Source organism: Marmota flaviventris, chromosome 18 (assembly GCF_047511675.1).
Source record: "Marmota flaviventris isolate mMarFla1 chromosome 18, mMarFla1.hap1, whole genome shotgun sequence".
In the NCBI taxonomy this organism is placed as follows: domain Eukaryota; kingdom Metazoa; phylum Chordata; class Mammalia; order Rodentia; family Sciuridae; genus Marmota; species Marmota flaviventris.
In genome coordinates this window covers 19,023,895-19,043,597 of record NC_092515.1, presented here as the reverse complement: position 1 = coordinate 19,043,597, position 19,703 = coordinate 19,023,895, and the positions used below count along the sequence as shown (strand labels likewise).

At 38.9% G+C, this 19,703-nt stretch overlaps 1 protein-coding gene across 1 annotated transcript; it reads left to right on the top strand.

The window, feature by feature from the left end:
• The first annotated feature begins 9,179 nt into the window (after positions 1-9,179).
• Positions 9,180-19,102, top strand: Cebpg (CCAAT enhancer binding protein gamma). The gene is made up of 2 exons (XM_027941460.3): positions 9,180-9,350; positions 15,586-19,102. The coding sequence occupies exon 2, from the start codon at positions 15,680-15,682 to the stop codon at positions 16,130-16,132; it is 453 nt and encodes a 150-aa protein (XP_027797261.1). The 5' UTR covers positions 9,180-9,350; positions 15,586-15,679; the 3' UTR covers positions 16,133-19,102.
• The last annotated feature ends 601 nt before the right edge of the window (positions 19,103-19,703 follow it).

Below are 19,703 nucleotides of genomic sequence, written 5' to 3'. Positions count from 1 at the left end.
CAGTTATATTTTCTCTCTAGTTTTCCCACCAACATTCCTTTCCTGGTCCAGAATCCAACCTGGGATCCTATGTTTCTTTTATTGTCCTATCCTCTTAGCCTCCTCCAATCTGGAACAGTTTTTCCCAGCTTTTCTACCTCTTATGACTTTGACATTTCCCAAGAGGACTGGTCAGTTATCTCACAGAACACCGCCTCAATTTGAGTTTATATATATATATATATTTTTTTTCCATTATAATTTTTACGTTATGCCACAGGTGTGATGTTTAATCCTTCTCAATGCATCCTACCAGGGGATCCACAATGTCTGTGTGTCTTAGTGTCTTATTACTGGTGATGTTAATTTAGATCCAGGTTTCTCCACTGTTAAATTATAATTTTGTCCCTTTTAAGTATCATATGAGAAAACACTTTGAGAACATGCAAATATATTTCTCATTATACTTCCATTCATTTATTTTTGACTCTCATTGGTGATTCATGCCTGAAGTAATTGTGACTGTGGTGTTTGTCTAATGGTGATTTGCTATTTCAATCATCCTTTGTACATTTATTAATTGGAATTCACTATAAGGATGAATTGTTCCCTCTCTTCCATTTATTTATTCATTCATTTATTTATTTATATCAGTATGGACTCAGATATTTATTTTATTCTGTGAGTTATAATCTGTTACTATTATTTATTTTGTCATTCAAATTGTCCATATTTGGCCATAGGGAATTCCTTTGAGTGAGCTCCTCCATCTTTTTGATATGTCCCCCACCATAATTTTTGGGAACATTTTCTTATTTCCTTGCAACATAAGATGTGTCAGATTATTTGTCTTTTCCTTACCCAACCTGGGAATCAATCACTTCTTTAAAGAAGTGATTTCTTCTTAAAGAACTATAGTTCCTTTCACTGAAGAAAGATATTCAGAAACTATGATTGGTGTCTAATTAGAATCATTGCTGCTGCTGTGTCATTGCTTCTAGAACCTCTTAATGGACAGAGCTATAGGCACACAAATATTTTATATATATATATATATAATCATACACATCTATATATACCTATATTTATTTCTATATTAGCATATGTATATATTACAAATCATAGATTCATTCCAATAACCTCTGATTCCAGTCCAATAACACAGGGTTCATGCAAGTCTTACTTTTCATTACTTGTAACTTCTTTCTCCGGTAGTGAGAAACTTGCTCTCTAATGTATACTAATTTGTTCAGTTCTAGCATGTATATAAAATAATTTAAGAATTTCTAACCGATACCCCTCCTAAAATTTTAGTAACTAAATCATATTGCTTACATAGTTATTTTTGTATTTAACCTTCTACTGTACATCAAAATATCATATTTCTAAAGTTATTTCAGTGACCAGGTGTGGTGGCACACATCTGTCATTCCAACTACTTAGGAGGCTGATGCAGGAAGATTGAAAGTTCAAAGCTTACCTTGGCTATTCAGTAAGACCCTGTCTCCAAAAATAAAAAAGACTGGGAATGGAGCTCAGTGGTAGAATGCCCTTGGGTTCAATCCTCAGTACAAGAAAGAAAGAAACTAATTAACTCAGTGTTATGGTTTGGATCTGCAAAGACCTCCAAAAGCTCATGTATTGAAGATTTGGTCCCCAATGCAATGATGTTCAGAACGGGGGCTTTTGGAAAGTGATTGGATTATGAGGGTCATAACCACATCAGTGAATTAATCCAACAAATGAATTAATAATTTGAATGGACTACTGGAAGGAAGTAGAAACTATAAACAGATGGGGCAGGTTGTAAGGAAGTAAATCACTAGGGACATGTCCCCAAACCCCTCCTTGTTGTCCCGTCCCCCCTCCACCCTGCCGTTGCTATGAGCTAAGTCTCTTTCCTCTGCTATACGCTTTCTCCATGATGTTCTGCTTTATGTCAGGCCCAAAGCTATGGAGTCAAGACGACCATGGATTGAAATCTCTGAAACTGTGAGCCATAGTAAATCTTTCCTCCTTTAAGTTGTTTTTCTCAGGTATTTGTCACAGTGACGAAAGCAGACTAACACACTCAGATTAGTTCTTTTCTTCCCAACAGTGTGGTTATGTTGCTCATTATAGTACGGTTAGGTGGTTCATTGTAACTGTGTTTCATTTTGAGTTCCTCCCACATCCTAATAGGTTTTGATTATTTATTAACTTAGGGTGTGTGAAACATTGCCATAATTCTCAGAACTCTGCAGAAAAGGCCTGTTTATAAAGGTATTGCTCTCTCTTTTTTATTCATTTTACCTTCATTCTTTTGATCCGATTTCCATCCACCTCTTGTAGGGACACAGAACAGCAGTATAAAACAAAACAGACCACAAATAATGTGTATCTTAATGATAAATTGTGTGCCAATGAGAAGAAAGAATAATATCAACAAGAACTTGGGTAGTCACCCAGGCCAGGACTTGAGATTTGGGTTGGGGGATCAAGGAGGAAGAAGGATTTGGATACATGGAATTGGGACAGAATGACCTACCAGATGGCACATAAAGATTCAATGGGCATTTCTAGCTTTTCTTGAGCACTCTCTACTTCTTTCCCCCGTTCTCTCTATCCTAGACACAGCTTTCTGATCTCACAAGCTGTTCTGGCTGCTGCAACTTTGGTTTCATTCATAGGGTAGCTGAGATAAAGTTGGAATGTTTGAAAGGATATTTACCATTTTTGCTCTCAAGTTTGCCCCCAACTTTCCCATTTATGGGGATAGTCGGGTCTCTTTAACAGCCATAGGATAATGCTCCAACTTCCATCCCCAAGTTATTTCTGAGCACCCTTGGTGGGGGGGTCTCACCTTAGTCTGCTGCTGGGCACCCACCATGATTACCTGCACCATTAATGTTTACTGCTGTCAGAGGACCAGCCCCTCAGCATAGCAATGACTCCAGCTTCTTCTTCAAAAAGTTGATGCACATTTGCCAAGGGTGCCGATTCCTGATTTTCACAAACATGAATTCCTAGAGGCATCCAAGTGATTCTATATTCACTCCTGTTTCCACTGGGCTGAAGTCACAGGGGTTCGTTTAGGGAGGTGGGAAAATGTCACTCTTTCAAAACAGCAAAACAATACTCTTCTCTCCCTAAATCCGAGTTTCTTCCCCAGCTCCGTTTTTCCCCAGAAACCTTGGCAAAGAAAAATGATTGAACTCCACATTCCACTTCTAATCCAAACCCCAACATTTATGGAAGTAGATTCTGTTGCCTCTACCCAGTAAACCCAATCTGAATCCCAGTTTAGGTTCAGGCAGAGATTTATTGCTTTAGGAATCTAAAGGAAAGAAAATGAAAAAGGAAGAAATAATAAATACCTAGAAGTGGACACAGTGTCTCCTTACTTTCACTAGCACCAGCCTTGCTCCTAATAGCACTTTCAGTGCTTGGCCCAAAACACAAACAGCTGGCTTAAAAACATTTTTTTAAACAATTTTAGATGTGCAGAAAAACTGAGAAGATAGTATAGAATTCTCACACACCCTGTTTCCCCTATTATTAACATCTTACATTGGTATATGCAACAATTAATGTATGTTGAAACATTATCATTAACTAAAGTCCATTATTAAATAAATCCATACTTTCTTTGTATTTCCTTAGTTTTGGCCCTTTTTTTCTGTACCAGGGTCCTATCCAGGATACCACCTTTCAGGTAGTTGTCACGTCTACTTAGGATCCTTGAAACTGTGACACTTATCTTGTTTGATGACTTGATCATTTTTAGAATTCCTGATCAGGTGTTCCAGAATGTCTACCTATTGAAATTTGTCTGTTTTTTTTTTTTTTTCCAATAATGGTTAGACTGAGATTGTGAGTTCTTGGGAGGAAGACAAAGAAGTCAACTTTCCTCAAGGGTACTTGCTATCAACATGATTTATGACTGCTGATGTTGGTTTGGATCACCTGGCTGAGGCAATGTTTGTCAGATTTCTCCACTGTAAAAGTTCTTTTTATCTCTCTTCCCTTTTCCATAGTGCACTGGTGTTTTTTGTTTTTTTTTTTCATTCTCTAAACAGTGTCCTTTCAAAGAACAAAATATTTTGATTTTCAAGTCCAATTTATTAATTTTTTTCTTGTATGGATTATGCTTTTTATGTTTTGTCTAAGAAATATTTGCCTAACCAAGGTCACAAAGATTGTATTCTAGGTTTTCTTCAAGTTTTATAATTTTACATTTAGGTTTATATCCATTTTGAGTTGATTTTGTACACGGTGTGAGGTATAGATCAAAGTTTGTTCTTTTACATATGAGCTTGAGGGTAGTCTTTATAAGATTTCTCCCCACAATTGAATTATTCTTTTTTTTTCTCCTTTTCATACCTCAGAAGGAAGTCTGATGCGCAGATTGCATTTATTTGGGGGAATTATAATTTATTCTGAAGACGTATTCTTACCACAGTGATACATGCATACCCATGTTTATAGCAGCACAATTCACAATAGCCAACTATAGAATCAGCCTAAGTTTCCATTAACAAATGAATGGATAAAGAAAACATGGTATATATATATATACACAATGGATAATTACACAATGGAGTTACTCAGCCATAAATAAAAAACGAAATTATGGCATTTGCAGGAAGATGGATGGAACTGGAGACCACCGTATTAGGCGAAACAAGTCAAACTCAGAAGGTTAAGGGTGGGATATTTTTTCTCCTATGCAGAAGCTATAGAGGAAAAAGAAAACAAAGATGTAGGTAGATCTCCTAAAATCAAAGAGAGATCTGTTGAGGAAAAGGAGCAAGAGGCAGGAGGTGGGGAGTGAAGCCAATTTAGGATGTTAATAATTGGCCAAATTATATTGTTATATTGTGTATAGATATGAATATGTAACAACAAATTCCATCAATATGTGCAATTATAATACACAAATTAAAATATGAAAAAAAAAGAAGTAAGGAATTATGGTCCTCCACCTGAGGGCAGAGGATCTACATAAATTATTTGGAATTCTTCTGCATGGCAGATTTGTCTCTTCTCTGCCATTTCTGTATTTATTCTTTATTCATATCTGTATAAACTTGTGGATATTTATTTCATACTTTGGGTTATAATTCAATACTGCATTATTTATTTTGCCATTCAGATCATTTCAGTTTGGTTATTGGGGGCTCTTTCATTTGGTTCCTGTGCCCCCTTGACATGCTATTATGGACCAAATTTTTCCCCCCAAATTTGCATGTTGAAGCCCTAAACTGAAATGTGATGGCATTTGGAGATGGGGTCTTTGGGATCTTGATGAGGGTTTGATGAGGTTATGAAGGTTGGGTCTAGATGACAGGTTTGTGCCCTTATCAGAAGAGATATCAGAGAACTTGCCCTCTGATATCTTCTTGCCACCCCTCCCCCCACAAGAGCCCAAAGAGTCTTGTGAGCCTGCAGGGAGACTGCAGCTGCCAAGCCAAGAGAAGAGGTCTTAAAATGAAACCTGCCTTGCCAGCACCTTGATGTTGGGCTTCCCAGCCTTCAGACTGAGGAATAAATTTGTGTCACTTAAGCCACTAGACTGATATTTTGCAGGATAATGACATCCAATACATGGAAAAGTGCTTTATAATATTTGTCAAATGTTCAAGTTTGGACTACATTAGAATTTTCTCTTTAATGTATAAGACTCACATAAATTTAGAGATGTTCTAAGATAACCATTTTGCATCTTAACTGTTGGGATTCCAAATAGTGCTTCCAAAGTTGAAATTGGAGGTTCAAATTTTGCCCTTGAGAATGGGGATCATATCACATGAGAAAGAACAAATCAGTCGGGCAGAATGACTAAGGCTTCCACCAGAGTAAATTGCCGTTTGAAGTAGATATTTATGGGTTTGTGGGCTCAGCACTCCTATTTCCTCTAAGAACTGCCGCTGCCATCCTCAAGAGCAGCCACGTTAGTACCTTTTGACCTGCTCATGACTATTTGGTCATTCAAGATGAGCACTTGATCTATCTGGGTCCATTCTGGAGTCCTTGGCTAGCATTCTTGGAATAGGAACTTAAAAAGGAAGTTGGCCTTTCTTTAGTGACTGACACTGTGAACACTGAGGTTGTCAATGGCCATGTGAAGAAAATTTGTGTGCAAGCAGAAAGAATCATCAAGTCAATAGACATGTGCACATACATATATCTCTGAGTTGTTAGTTCTGGTTTTGACTTGATCCAGTTATTTCATGAAGAGAGCCTTATCATAAATCCTTTTTTATGCTAAGGCTGGTCAGAGATAGTTTTCACTTACTACCAATTAAAGAAGCCCTGACTAATGCACAATGATGGATAATTACTGTTGTATTTTTTATACTACACCCAAATAAATATCTACTAAGATACAACCTGTGGCACAAATTTCTATAAACTTTCTCAAAATATTACAGATATGGACCAGATCTCCTGTCAAAGGAGATAATAATTTGTTTTATTAATTTTCAGAAACTTTCCAAATATATATTAATTTATTTAAGTTTGCATAGTAAATACTTATTGACATGGCTTTCAAATAAGAGATTTCAAGTTACTAAAATTTTCCTCCACTCTTATGTTTTGGAAACAAATGAAGATGTGGTAACTAGGGATACTACTCTAAAAAAATTACCTTATGGGATACAACATAGAGTCAACATTAACACCTTCAATATTATGTGTATTTCAGTGCTTGAATCATCAAAGCAATATTATTATAGCTTGACCTAGTTTTGAAGTGTGTTTTAATCTATTATAATTCTACAGATACAATCTGTTTGTAATTCATGAATGGGCATCATGGTAATAATAATGATTAATACTTTTGAGCTCCTACCATATACTAGGCAGGCACTGTCCCAGGGGTCTAACATACATTAATCCTTACAGCAATACTGTTGTTATCCCTATTTACAGATGACAGAAAGGCTAAGTAATTTGCCCACAGTCACATATTCAATAAGAGGTGAAGCTGTGGCTAGAACAGATGGATAATGGGAGTCCACACCTCATACCTCTTAGGTAACTAATGTAGTTAATCATAGTAGTTGACAAGTAACTAGATTATTCACTTAACAGGAACTCCTACTTCTCAAATCGTCTGGAAGGAATATTTATTTATTTTGTGGTGCTGGGGATTGAATCCAGGACCTCACACATACTAAGCATGGAGGAGATTTTGATGTACTACTTGTTTACAAATTCTTTGGATTTACAGAATATGTTTTGGACTTTAGTGGGATAGATATACACAGGACATTTTTCCTTTACTGGGATGGCCTGGGTCCATGTGACTTGCAAGAAAACAACATGATGGTTCTCCTAAACTTAGAGACAGAGCTTCTACCAGGCTCTCATTTCCTTTTGGCACCCATCTCTTAGGGTAAAAATCAGAACCCTTCTTGAGTCCACATGACCCTATCTAACTAACTAGTCTCCACTAGGGTCCTCTGCTTCAACCACTTTGGCCTTAAATTTCTCTTATCACAGGCCTGTAGGTAAGACATTCCCTGACTGGCACATCCACTTCATCTATGCCACCTAGCCAAATCCTATTATCTTTCAGGCCTTCCTGACCCATCAGATCAGGTCTGGTTCCCTTTTTATAATCTCACAGCATCTTGTACTTATTTCCTGTAGTATCTATGAAAACAGTAATTGGAAAAAGCTATGATTACTGAATATCTCTCTCCCTAGTTCTGAGTGTAAGCTCCACGTAGGCAGGGACTGTTAGCCTTGTTCACTGCTGAATTTACAGCACTTAATCAGATTTCAGCATGGTTGGCACCAAATAAATATTTGCAAACAGAGTAGAAGAAGGAATTACCAGCTACCAGCTAAAAAGGAAAAAAAAATATACAAGTCTCCTGGGCATTGACTATAACTGCTGGGTGTGGAAGAAGACCTGCCCAGACAGACACAGAGAATGCTGGAGCAGTTTGGTAGAGTGGATAGCAAATAGAAGGTAACTGAATATACCTATCCAGTTTTTTTTTTTTTCTATACAACTTTTGATTAGAAAATGTTCAGGGTAAAATTAGGATTTATCGAGTAATAAAACACTGTCCAATTTTAATAATGCTAAAATCTTCTTGAAAGAAATTTTGGCTCAGAACACCAAGAGCCAACGTGAAAGAGACATACTGGTTTTGATGGCATTGTTATTCTCACAAATATGCATTTTTGGTTATAGTTCACGAATAATTGCTGCCCCTTTTATTTACTTATTTTTCTTTTCTGCAGGTGCTTTATCATCAGTGATTCCTCGAAACAATCTTATGCAGAGAGCCGGTCCTGGGTGATGAAGAAACATTTCCTCTTTCAAAGCGACTATTTTTTGAACGATAAGAATTGCTAAAGAGGAAGCAATCAAACCTATCAGGCGGGCTCTGCCCTCCACCCAGAGCTGCTGCTTCCTGATTTAAGAAACGCTTTCAGATCCTCCGTGAATTGTCTTAGATAAATTCAACTGGATTGCTATTCATTTGATCACGTCTTCCACTTGCTCACCTAGGAATCAATTTTGGAAATTCATTGCACCCTAACAACGAATCACAGCTTGCAGTTTCCACGAACGGGACAGCAATACTAATCTGACTGGCAAAAGTTTGTTTCACTCGTTTTTTCAAAAAACAAAGTCTGCGATTGCCTTCAGCGACGTAAATGTCCAGGACTTTCCTCCAGTCTTGATCACGTGGGCGCGGGTCCGAGATTGAAGGGGCGCCGGGCACCCCCGGTCCCAGGAGGCGAGTCCAGAAGGGTGTTCTGGGAAACCGTGAGGGCGACACGGAGGGGACTCCCAGAGGATGTGGTGAAACCCAAACAGAAATCCCTGAGTCCAAAATCCGCCTCGGGTAATGCAGCTTCCCAAAGGCAGGTATGGCCCTCACAGGTGAGGGCTCTTCAAGTCTCCGACTTGGACAGAATTTTCCTCGCCACTGGTCGCCCACAGCTCAGGGCAGTCACCACCCAGCGAGAACAGCGGCGGGACCGCGGGCGGAGCAACAAGCCGCCGCCTGCTCCCGCCACACCCGCCCGCTCCGCCGCGAGGCGGCTAACGCCTCCGCCATGGGCCCGCCCCCTGCAGCCAGGCGGCCCGTGATTGGCTGGAGGCTCTGCCCGTCCTGAGAGGCGGGTGCTTCGCCCTCAAGCCCGTGCTCCCATTGGTCGTGGTGGCCGCGGCAGCGCGCGCGGTCCGGGCGAGGAGGGGAAGCCGGTGGCCGCGGCGGCGGAACGGGCGGAGGCTGCCGGTTTCGTAACCGTCGCTCCTCCTAGCTGACTCGCGGGCTGCGAGGCCTGGGTCGGGTCGGGCCGAGCCGCTCGGGGCCGCTCAGAGTGGAGGCCGCCTGGGGGCGGGTGGGCTGGAGGCGCAGGTAAGGAGGCCGCGAACGGGCGGGCATTGAGGAGGAGGCCGCGGCGGAGCCGGCCGCTCGCGTGGGCGCGAGCCCGGTCCAGGGAGACCCGGCCCGGCCCGGCCTGAGGCGGCCGGTTGGCCCGGAAGGCCCCTTGTGACTCGAAGCGCGGGCGGGGGCCCCGCGCGGCGTCTGATGCAACCTGCCGGCAACACCCGGCGGGCTGAGCTCATCCCTGGCTGCGGCCCAGCGCCGCGGCGCCACCAGCCGACCCCCGCGCTCTCCCGGGCGCCCCTCGCTGCCGGCCAGGGACTGGATGGAGGACGTGGTGTGCCCCCCTCCAAAACCCGGCCCTCTGTTTGTGAAACGTGCAGCGTGACATGCCAGGCTCGTATTGGCCCCTGGGGATGAAGGGTGTTCCCAGAATAGCAGAAGGTGGACCGTATCTTAGTTTAGTGCCACATAGGACATTTCCTGTCGTTCTAAAACGACTGAGTTTGGGGTGCTCTAGAACTCTGTTAGAAGTTAATAGAGTGATTTTATAGGAAAAGTAGTGTTTTTTTTTGTTTTGTTTTTTTTTTGCAAATACAAAGCTTTACAGAAAGAATGTTTTGCTTGTTGGTGGAGATATTTGTCCTGCAGTTCACAGTGGGACATCATTTAGGTGAACGTGCGATGACCAGGAGTTGACTACAAAAAGGGCAAGCAATGAGGTCCTTTAGCGTGATTGGAGGGAACACAGGAAACTAGCCAGCAGAAGTATCTAGGTGGAGAGGATGGGATTGCATCTATGAGGGGAGGGATGGTCATTTTTTCCAGGTAAGCGTTTGAAGTATTTGGCTTTCCTCTTGTTTGAGATTTGTGTTGTAAGCTGGCATTTTATTTTTTTTTTTTTTTTTTTTTTTTTTTTTTTTTTTAAAGATAGAGTGAGAGAGGGAGGGAGGGAGAGTGAGAGAGGGAGAGAGAGAGAGAGAATTTTTAATATTTATTTTTTAGTTTTCGGCGGACACAACATCTTTGTTTGTATGTGGTGCTGAGGATCGAACCCGGGCCGCACGCATGCCAGGCGAGCGCGCTACCGCTTGAGCCACATCCCCAGCCCCGTAAGCTGGCATTTTAAAATGTGTCAGTTTTAAAATTGGTGGGTAACACAAGAATTGAGAGCTTATGCTCACTTGAATCCTTACTTGAATATGTTATCATTTAATGTGATTCTCAAAGAAATGTGATTCCCAAAGAAAATTTTGAAATAAAATACCATAAGGGCTTGGTTTACTAAGAAATTTTCATTTAGAAGTTTCTTCTGTTGTTACTGGAGAGCTGGGGATTGTGCATACTGGGGCAAACCTTCTATCACTAACAGCCCCCCCCCCCCCCATCCTCAGCTCTAAAAGCTCTTTTTTAAGATTTGATTAGTATTACCACTTGAATAGTATTTGAGATAAGCCATTCTTGAAGTTTAGTCCTCTGTTTCTAGAAAAACTGTAAACAAAGTTAAATAATTACAGGATGCTAGTGAGCTGAAGAATATTTCAGTTTCTTCTTTCCTGTTTCTGGTGGCCACACTTGACATTTATTTTCCTAAAAAAGAATAAGTGGGAACAAAATTTTATTCTTTCCTCCAGAATATCATTTCAGTTCTCAAGAATACATCATGATTGTCAGCAAGGCTCTGTGCTCTTGGGAAAGTGGTATATCCTTGGGGAGTTAAATGGCACCTCGTGAGCCCCTGAGAAGGATGCATAGGACCCTATGGGGATGAATTTGATTTTATTGTCTAAATTGCCTCATCCAATTAATAATAATAACTAGTGATGGCCACAATTCCAGGTTTACCCCTGGAAGTGATGGTTGCATGGGTTCTTACATTAGTAGCTACATTGCTTCCCAGCCCTGTCAATTAAAAAAAAAATGAGCATGAACTCTTGATACATGTATATTTCTAGACAATCTGTATGTTGCTAATCACATCATAAGTAGGTTTAAAAGATGACGTTACAACAAACTTATGTACATTTTCTTCTCATACCCCAGTAGACCACTTATGTATTCCCTAAGGGATGCCCCCTCTTTCCCAGACCCTGCACTGATACTATCATGTGAAGATGAACAGAGCTCTGCCTCTAATTTAGTCTACAGAGAGGCCCACAGGAGAGCTGGAATTGACAAAGAAACTCTGGGAACAAGTTGGATAGAAGCATGAAGAGAAAATATAGACCATTGAGGAGACTCATAAGGGAGCAGGGGCTGGAGAAGGGTTAGGGCCTTGAATTTGATCCTGTAGTCTGGAGCCACAGATTTTCAGCAGGAGTGTGTGATACACTCAGGTTTGAGTACTAAATTGCTCTTGAGACAGTGTTTGGAGGGAATGCTACGAAATCAGAGACTAGTGCCCCTGAGAGATGATGTCATCTTGAGGTAATTTCTGTGGCATTGGGATCTAGAGTAATGATAGATTGGAGAGTTTTTGTTTTTGTCTTTGTTTTAGGTAGAATTGTCAGATCTTAATGATTGAACAGATCTGGGGCAAGGGAGCAGCTCCTTTGAAGAATGGACCTTCACTAAGGAAATTGAATGAAAAATTTATTTGAGGGGATTAGGATTCTAGGTATATGAAAAAAAAGTGACAGAAGAGCTAGAAAGATTCTTAAGCTGAAGCTTTAGAAATGTTTTTATTCTAATAGTCTAAGCTTTCAGTATGTTACTGATTTGAATGAACATTAATCGAATTAAGAAATTAAAAAATTAATTAAAAATTAATTTTTAATTAATAAATGAATTTAAAAATCTGTTACTCTTTTGGACCAACATTTTTAAGACCCAGTGTTAATCCGTCTATAAGAAGTGGCTTCAAACTCATTATCGCCAAAAATCACCTGGAGGTGCCCTTAAAGCAAGATTGTATAACCCTATACCCAGAATGAAATCAGAGGTCAGGGGCAACCCAATAATTTACTTTTTATTTTTTCTGTTCTTGGTACTGGGAATTGAACCTAGGGGCACTTTACCACTGAGCTACATCACCAGTTCTTTTTATTATTTTTTTATAATCCTGAGACAGGGTATTTCTACCTGTCTCATTCTTCTGCTTTAGCCTCCTGAGTTGCTGAGAATACGGGCCTGCCCTATATGTCTAGCTGTATTTCTGAAATGTTCTTGAATGGTAATGATGCTGGTCTAGGGACCATACTTAAAGAACTACTGCTTTCAGCTTTCCTTTTGCTTCCTATTTGAATGATTCACATGCAAGGAAACAAGCCCCACCCTGCTTCCTGTAAACTGAACTTTGGAATAGTATTTGTCCACATAGGAGCCAGACTTCCATTTAGATTGTAATATCCAGATTTGAAATAAACTAATTTTTTATTTTGTTTTTCCAATTTTTTGTTTTTCAGTAAATGTGGAAGGAACAAAAAAATAAATGACAGTGGCTTGTTCAGTGTAAAAACAAAATTGATAATCTTTTGATGTTCACTTAGCTCTTTGATCCCTTTTACTTGATTTTCTCTTTAAGAGCTATATTCTTGGGCTTGCCTATTTTTTTTTTTTTTTTTTTTATTGTTGGCTGTTCAAAACATTACATAGTTCTTGATATATCATATTTCACAATTTGATTCAAGTGGGTTATGAGCTCCCATTTTTACCCCATATACAGATTGCAGAATCACATCAGTTACACATCCATTGATTTACATATTGCCATACTAGTGTCTGTTGTATTCTGCTGTCTTTCCTAAACAATCATGGAGTTCTTTTTATTTACTTCAACTTTCTTTTTTGCCAGTTTGTAGTTTCAGTGAATATTCATTGTTTTTCAAGACAAAGGGCTCACCTCCTTTGTTCCGTCTAGTACCTTGGCAAGATGAGTCAGGCTGAGGTAAAAGAGCCCTTCCCCATTCCTGTATCTTTGGGTACATAAACAGGCATGAACATTACTGAATTGGGAGTCTGTAGTGAATAAAAGTTGTTAGTGAATGGAGTTCACAGTATGTTGGTAGTCGGGAGGCATCTTAGCATTCCACATCCCTCGCGTGTACAGGGGGAGATTGAAGCCCACAGAAGGGAAGGGTTAGCTATGCCTCACAGTGAAACAGGAGAGGGAGCCAGAGCTGAGATAAGATTTGATCTGGTTTCTTGCCTGTATGTCACTGGGGTATTGCTATCCCTGAACTTGGCCAAAATGACTGTAGGGATTAGCTTTAAGGACTTAAGAATATAACATACAAGAAAAATTTAAAAAGTAAATATATATCTTGGACCTTGATGTTCTTGATGTAAATCAAGATAAATTTGATTATGATTGTTAAGACAGTCCCAGGAGAGATGTTAAATTAAACAAGTTCTTAGAAATTGGTTAAAACACTTATTCACGTTATATCAACTAGATAAGCAATATTTTTAAATGGCAGCAAAAGTGGCTTCAGTTAATACTGAACACCCACTTTTTAACTGGAAGAAAAATTAGGCCATATAATTTTTTCAAGGGAAATTATGAAATGTCCATTATTAAAGAGACTTGGAGTAGCTATCCATCCTGGCTTGCAAGGAAGCTTTCTATCTTGCTTAGTGCTGGAGTGAGAACAGATTGAACCCAATAGCTCAGGGCAGGTTGGGTGGCTTTTAAAATAATTCACAGTAATGATATATGGACCTTATATACAGCAAAGTTTTTTGATGTTGTTTTTTTGTGGTACTAGGGATGGAACCCAGGGCTTCACGGGTGGCAAGCACTCTACCTTTAACCTGCACCCTCAACCCTTTTTATTTTGAGACAGTTGCGCTAAGTTGTCCAGGGTAACCTCAAACTTGTGATCCTCCTGCCTCATTCTTTCTAGTAGCTAGTATCACAGGTGTGCACTACCATGTACCTGGCCTCAGTGAATTTTTCTTAGCGATTCAATGGGGACATTTCATAATTCTGACTCCAGATTGTTTTTCCCCACTGATATAGTCTTAGCAGTTTTACGAAAAGAGAATAGGATAGTTTTATGGTTCAATACCATTGCTTTCTGAATTTCTAAGAGCTATGACTTCTTGGTGGATAGTTCACTTAGCTTTGTCATGATGATCGGGTAGGTGTGTTTCTATACTTCTTCAGGCAACTGTATAAACAGTTGGGTTCATGTCAAATCTGGGGAGTTTTTGAAACTGACTTCATTTCTATGGGTAACACCACAGCTTCAAAACTGGCATGTTCTCTATGCTCATTCAGAAGTGGGTGCAGGCACTGCAATTGTTTAGTCCTTTGTCCAGCCCGAGTCCCAGTACTTACACTTCTTGTATGTATTGTTAGGGCTTTTGTTTCTTTCCTTGTGGTTTCAGATTGGGTGTATTTAGATATTTTATTAATTATATCAGGGAGAAAAAAACAGTTAAAAACATGATGGAATGGGAGAGCATATTTGGTATCTCAGAGTTCCTTAATCCAAGAAACTAGCTCAGTAAATAAAGAAGCAAAAATACCTTTTCAGATACCCTGTAAAGATAGCTAGGGAGAAAAGTCAACTTCTTGATGACTCACTGGCTACATATTAGAGTATGGAACATGCAGAGATCATAGAATAATATTCTTCATAAATACTGGGGACTGGACACTCCAGTATTCTATTTTGACTTGATCCACATTTAAACTTTTCCCCCTTTCATTGCGGGTGTCTCTTCTACCATATTTGAACTCAGCTTTTCCATGGTTAACCCAAATATCTCAAATTTCTCTCTGGCAGATTATCAAGTGCTATTAGTTCATTGTGCTACCTAATTAGTAGTATTCTGTTTGTTTTTTTTTGCCTATTCCTCCCCACCTTTTTTTAGCTATTCTGGGATGGAATCTAGGGCTCCAAGCTTGCTAGGCATGCTCTATACCCCTGAGCTATATCCCAGCCCTTTATATTTTGAGAAGGTCTAAGTTGCCCAGGCAGATCTCAAACTTGCAAATCTTCCTGCCTCAGCCATTTGAGTAGCTGGGATTATAGGTAAGTATCACAATGCCTGGCTTTTTCCTCCATCCTCTTTTTTTCCTGATATCAGAGATGGGCAGTACCCTCAGGATTCAGGTGGGCTGGTTCACTCTTAGGGTGCTTCTGTACTAACTCACCTCTCTAAATTAAATGCTTTAGGTTTCTGAAACATTACAACAGTAGGCAGTTGCTGTAAACTTTTCACAGCATGGTGGACTGCAAGTTAGGTATTTGTAGATTTAATTTCATTTGATCTGTTATTTCAAATACTTTATGCATTTTATTTTCTTTTTAACTAGGTACAAGTGAAGATTTTTTTGGCAGTTTAGTTGGATACCATTGATCACCTGGCTCTCATTTCTGTCTGTTCTGTGTCGGCAAGAGAGTGCCCAAATGAGCAAGACATCACAGCAAAACAGTACTCCAGGGGTGAATGGAATAAGCGTTATTCATACTCAGGCACATGCCAGTGGCTTACAGCAGGTTCCTCAGCTGGTGCCTGCTGGCCCTGGGGGAGGAGGCAAAGCTGTGCCTCCAAGCAAGCAAAGCAAAAAGAGTTCACCCATGGATCGAAATAGCGATGAATATCGTCAAAGGAGAGAAAGGAACAACATGGCTGTGAAAAAGAGCCGATTGAAAAGCAAGCAGAAAGCACAGGATACACTACAAAGAGTGAATCAGCTCAAAGAAGAGAATGAACGGTTGGAAGCTAAAATTAAATTGCTGACAAAGGAATTAAGCGTACTAAAAGATTTATTTCTTGAGCATGCACACAACCTTGCAGACAACGTGCAGCCCATTAGCACTGAAAATACAACAACAAATTCTGATAACGCAGGACAGTAGACCTCACCCTTTCCAGACTTCACAAACTGTGGCTTGAACCGTTAAAGGTGTGATAACCTGCACTACTCATATCAATGGCTCAATGTTGTCTTGATCCATTATTCAAAGATCCATTGGATATTATTTTCTAGGATCAGCACTGAAGAGTTGATTAGCCGTATAATTTAATTATCTGGTTTTGAATGATACAGATTTTTGTGGGGATCAAAAAACAAAATTTTAAGGTATATGGTAAAAAATATATATATCTTGGACCTTGATGTTCTTAATGTAAATCCTGACTTCCCCAGAAATCCTTATTTTTTAGGCTGGCAAAAGAAATGGGAAACTGGCAGGTCACGCAGAAGGTACTTGGTTTTATGATTAATTGGGTTAAGAAAAATTAGGATTCCATCTATTTGTGATTTTTATCCTAAATTGTATATTATAAATCCTAAGGCTATAGAAATCAATCATTGTAATTTGGAATGATTTTACATATAGCACAAACCTTGTTTTAGCATAATTAGTACTGTTTCCCCCCCAAAGTACCAGTTTTTGAATAGTGATGTCAGGTTGAATAAAAAATCTCATCACCTCTTAAAAGCAGTATGCAGCAAATTGGCTTAAAAATGCACATGACATTTAAAAAGCAGATTTTTTAAAAAATAAAAGTATAGCAAATATTGGGGATATTGTTTGGGTTATTGATTAGGCATTGCTTTGTGTCCTAAAAAAACATTTTTTACCAAAATTTTAGTTTCTGCAGATGCTAGTAGCTTCTTTTTTGGGGGGGGTGGGGGAGAGGTATCTTTTTGATAGCCAAGTTAGTAAATACAAGTCTTAACAGTTTGATGATATAAGCTCTGATTAAGATTTATTAGAATATTGGTTTAGCTGTTAGTTTCTTCTGTGTTGAAAATAACTGCCACAGGGCCATGATTTTTAAAGGCAAAAATTCTTGTGAAAGAACATTTTAGTATTTGATCTTAACCACATGATTATTAGAAAAATGTATCATCTCCATGCCATCTCCCAAAATAACAGTCTCTAAGAAAACTTGAAAGTATAAGGTTTTAACCTTTAATTTATTTCACTTAAATACATCTTTTTATATTGTTTTTGTGACTTTTTTCCTAGTTAGTGGGCTCTTCTTCCAGACTTTATGTACCACTACTTCTGTTTATTCTTTTGTATGCTTTTATGTTCCATAAATTATTTTAGAAAGAAAATGCTGATAAAACTCAGGATATTGACATTTTTGTTGAGACTAAAAAATGGCAATCACTAATGTAGGGCATCTTGAGAGTCTGCCTTATTATCAATGTTGGTAGTTTAGATTGTCTTTAATCTTTTTTTCTTTTTCTTTTAAAGCACAATTCTAGCTCAGATTTGTTTGGCTTCTGTGTGTTATTTTGTGCCTGGGATGGTGTCTAGACATGAGTCATATCTGATTAAAGTTTGTGTTACCAGGTATTTTATTTGAACATGGTCATTTCTGGCCAATTGCTGTTTCCTACTAGGACTTGGTATAATGTAACTAGACTGTAACGCAGATTGTGCCCTGGGTTTGGTGGAAGAGTGCTGACTCTGCAGTTCTCCTGGGCAGAAGACATCATTTTTTGCTGTGCAACTCAGCTGCTGCACATAAAACAAGAACTTAGTATTGTTGGAGATGCTTCTCAGGAGGGCTGTTAACCCTACAGAACCAGGAAACAGGGTAGGGAAGGATGGGGATTTAAAAAAAAAAATTTTTCCCCCTCCCTTAGGGTCCATCACCAGTTTACTTTGCAATATTGATCTACTACTCATGAAGGGTGATAGGTGTTTGGAGTAACTAATGAGGATGCATCCACAGAATCCTACTGAATCTTTAAAAGCTAGTTCATGTTATATAATTAATTAGAGAGACAGTTAAGACCCTTGAATCTTTAAATACCTAAATAGATGTTACCAACATTTTACTCTCTCACTTAAAAAATTTCAGAAATGGATGTCCCCAAGGAATTTGTGGTTACCATGATACGATGATAAGCTATCTTGAAAAACAAGCTGTGGGAATAATCATCTGGAGTGTGTACTCAATATTTCAAATCAACATAAGATTGGAACATCTGAAAAAACTGATTCAAGCTTTCTTATTACCTATATAAATCAAAACTTTTAACACAAGCAATTATGCATAGAATGAAAATGCTAACAATTGTCTTGACTACTTTACCGAAGTCAAGAGTGAAAGTTTTTAGTTTGATAGTTTTACCAGTATAAAAATGAGGGAAACTAAGTGTGGGAAATGACTAAGTTTAGAGCTTTGGGAATTATAAAGTGACTTTTTTTTAAACTTCTGTGTGTTACTTATGAACCATTAGGATTTGATCTGCTTTGTGGGCAGGTCTAGTGGTTTAGGAATTAGCCAGTAGTATAAATTTCCAGCTGATCCAAGTCTCCTGGGATAGGTGCTTTTTGACTGGTTTTGGCAGCATTTGAGCGGATCAGCTATTCCTATGTCTGGCCCCTTTCAGTCACTGGGACGCCAGCTCAGATACTTTGGACATTCTTACTGAGAAGTAGTAAGATTTTACTAAAATATGACCAGATTTTAAAAATTTGGGTCATGAGTGTGACATTCTCAAATTTATGTAAAAAGTAGAAGTATGTACAATTTGATATTAAAGGAAAGGAAATTATAGCAGCCTTTGATGTTTCTTAATCCCTGTTAGAGGGCTGAAACTTTGTACCTGAACAACCCATTTAGCATTCAGAGTGCTTTTGATGCCTTAGAAATAGGAAAAACAACTTTTTTTGTTTGTTTGACAAAAGCTAGGAAAGAGAAAGTCCATTCTCCAGCTAATTAGATCTGCCTCTCAGGAAAAACTACCAACTTGTTCTTTTGTTCCTGGCTTTCAGTTTGTGAGATTACTCTATTTTTTTAAATATAATTTTATTTCTTTCAATAAGTTTAAAATAAAGAAATTTGGAACAATCTCTGTATTTCATTGTGGATTTCTTTATATTAGATAACAGAAAGCGGTTCTGAAAATGTGCCGAAACCTTGCTGAGCTTCCTGCTCCCAGCCTGGGGTGGGGGTTGGGGAATAAGCAGAGGTGCTTTTGCCCACATTTACATAAACTTCCCTTAGTGGACAGGGAAGTAGTTTTCTCTGAATGTGAATATATCTTCAGATATACTTTTAGTCACTGGGTCTAATTTAAACATGTCTACTACAATAGGGAAAGCAATGAATGGATTCTGCTAAATCACCCAGTGTCTCAGTGTATGATTTCTGTTCAGAGTGGTAATAAATTCCTGTTTTGAAGTAATGGATCACTGTAAGGCTTTCCCCCAACCATACAGTTTTAATATTACCATCTTCACTTACATGACATCATTTTGTAGAGATGAGTTTGCTGATTTGAGTTGTTTCAAGGGAAGATGCCATTGAGATACTTTTCTATGATCCTTTGATTCTTTTCATGTCTTGGAAAATAAATTTCTACTCATAGCAGTTTCATGAAAACTGTAGTACAGTCATTTCTGTGGGTAGTATGTCCCACTTCATTTTTATGAATTAGGTATACTTTAGGATCCAATA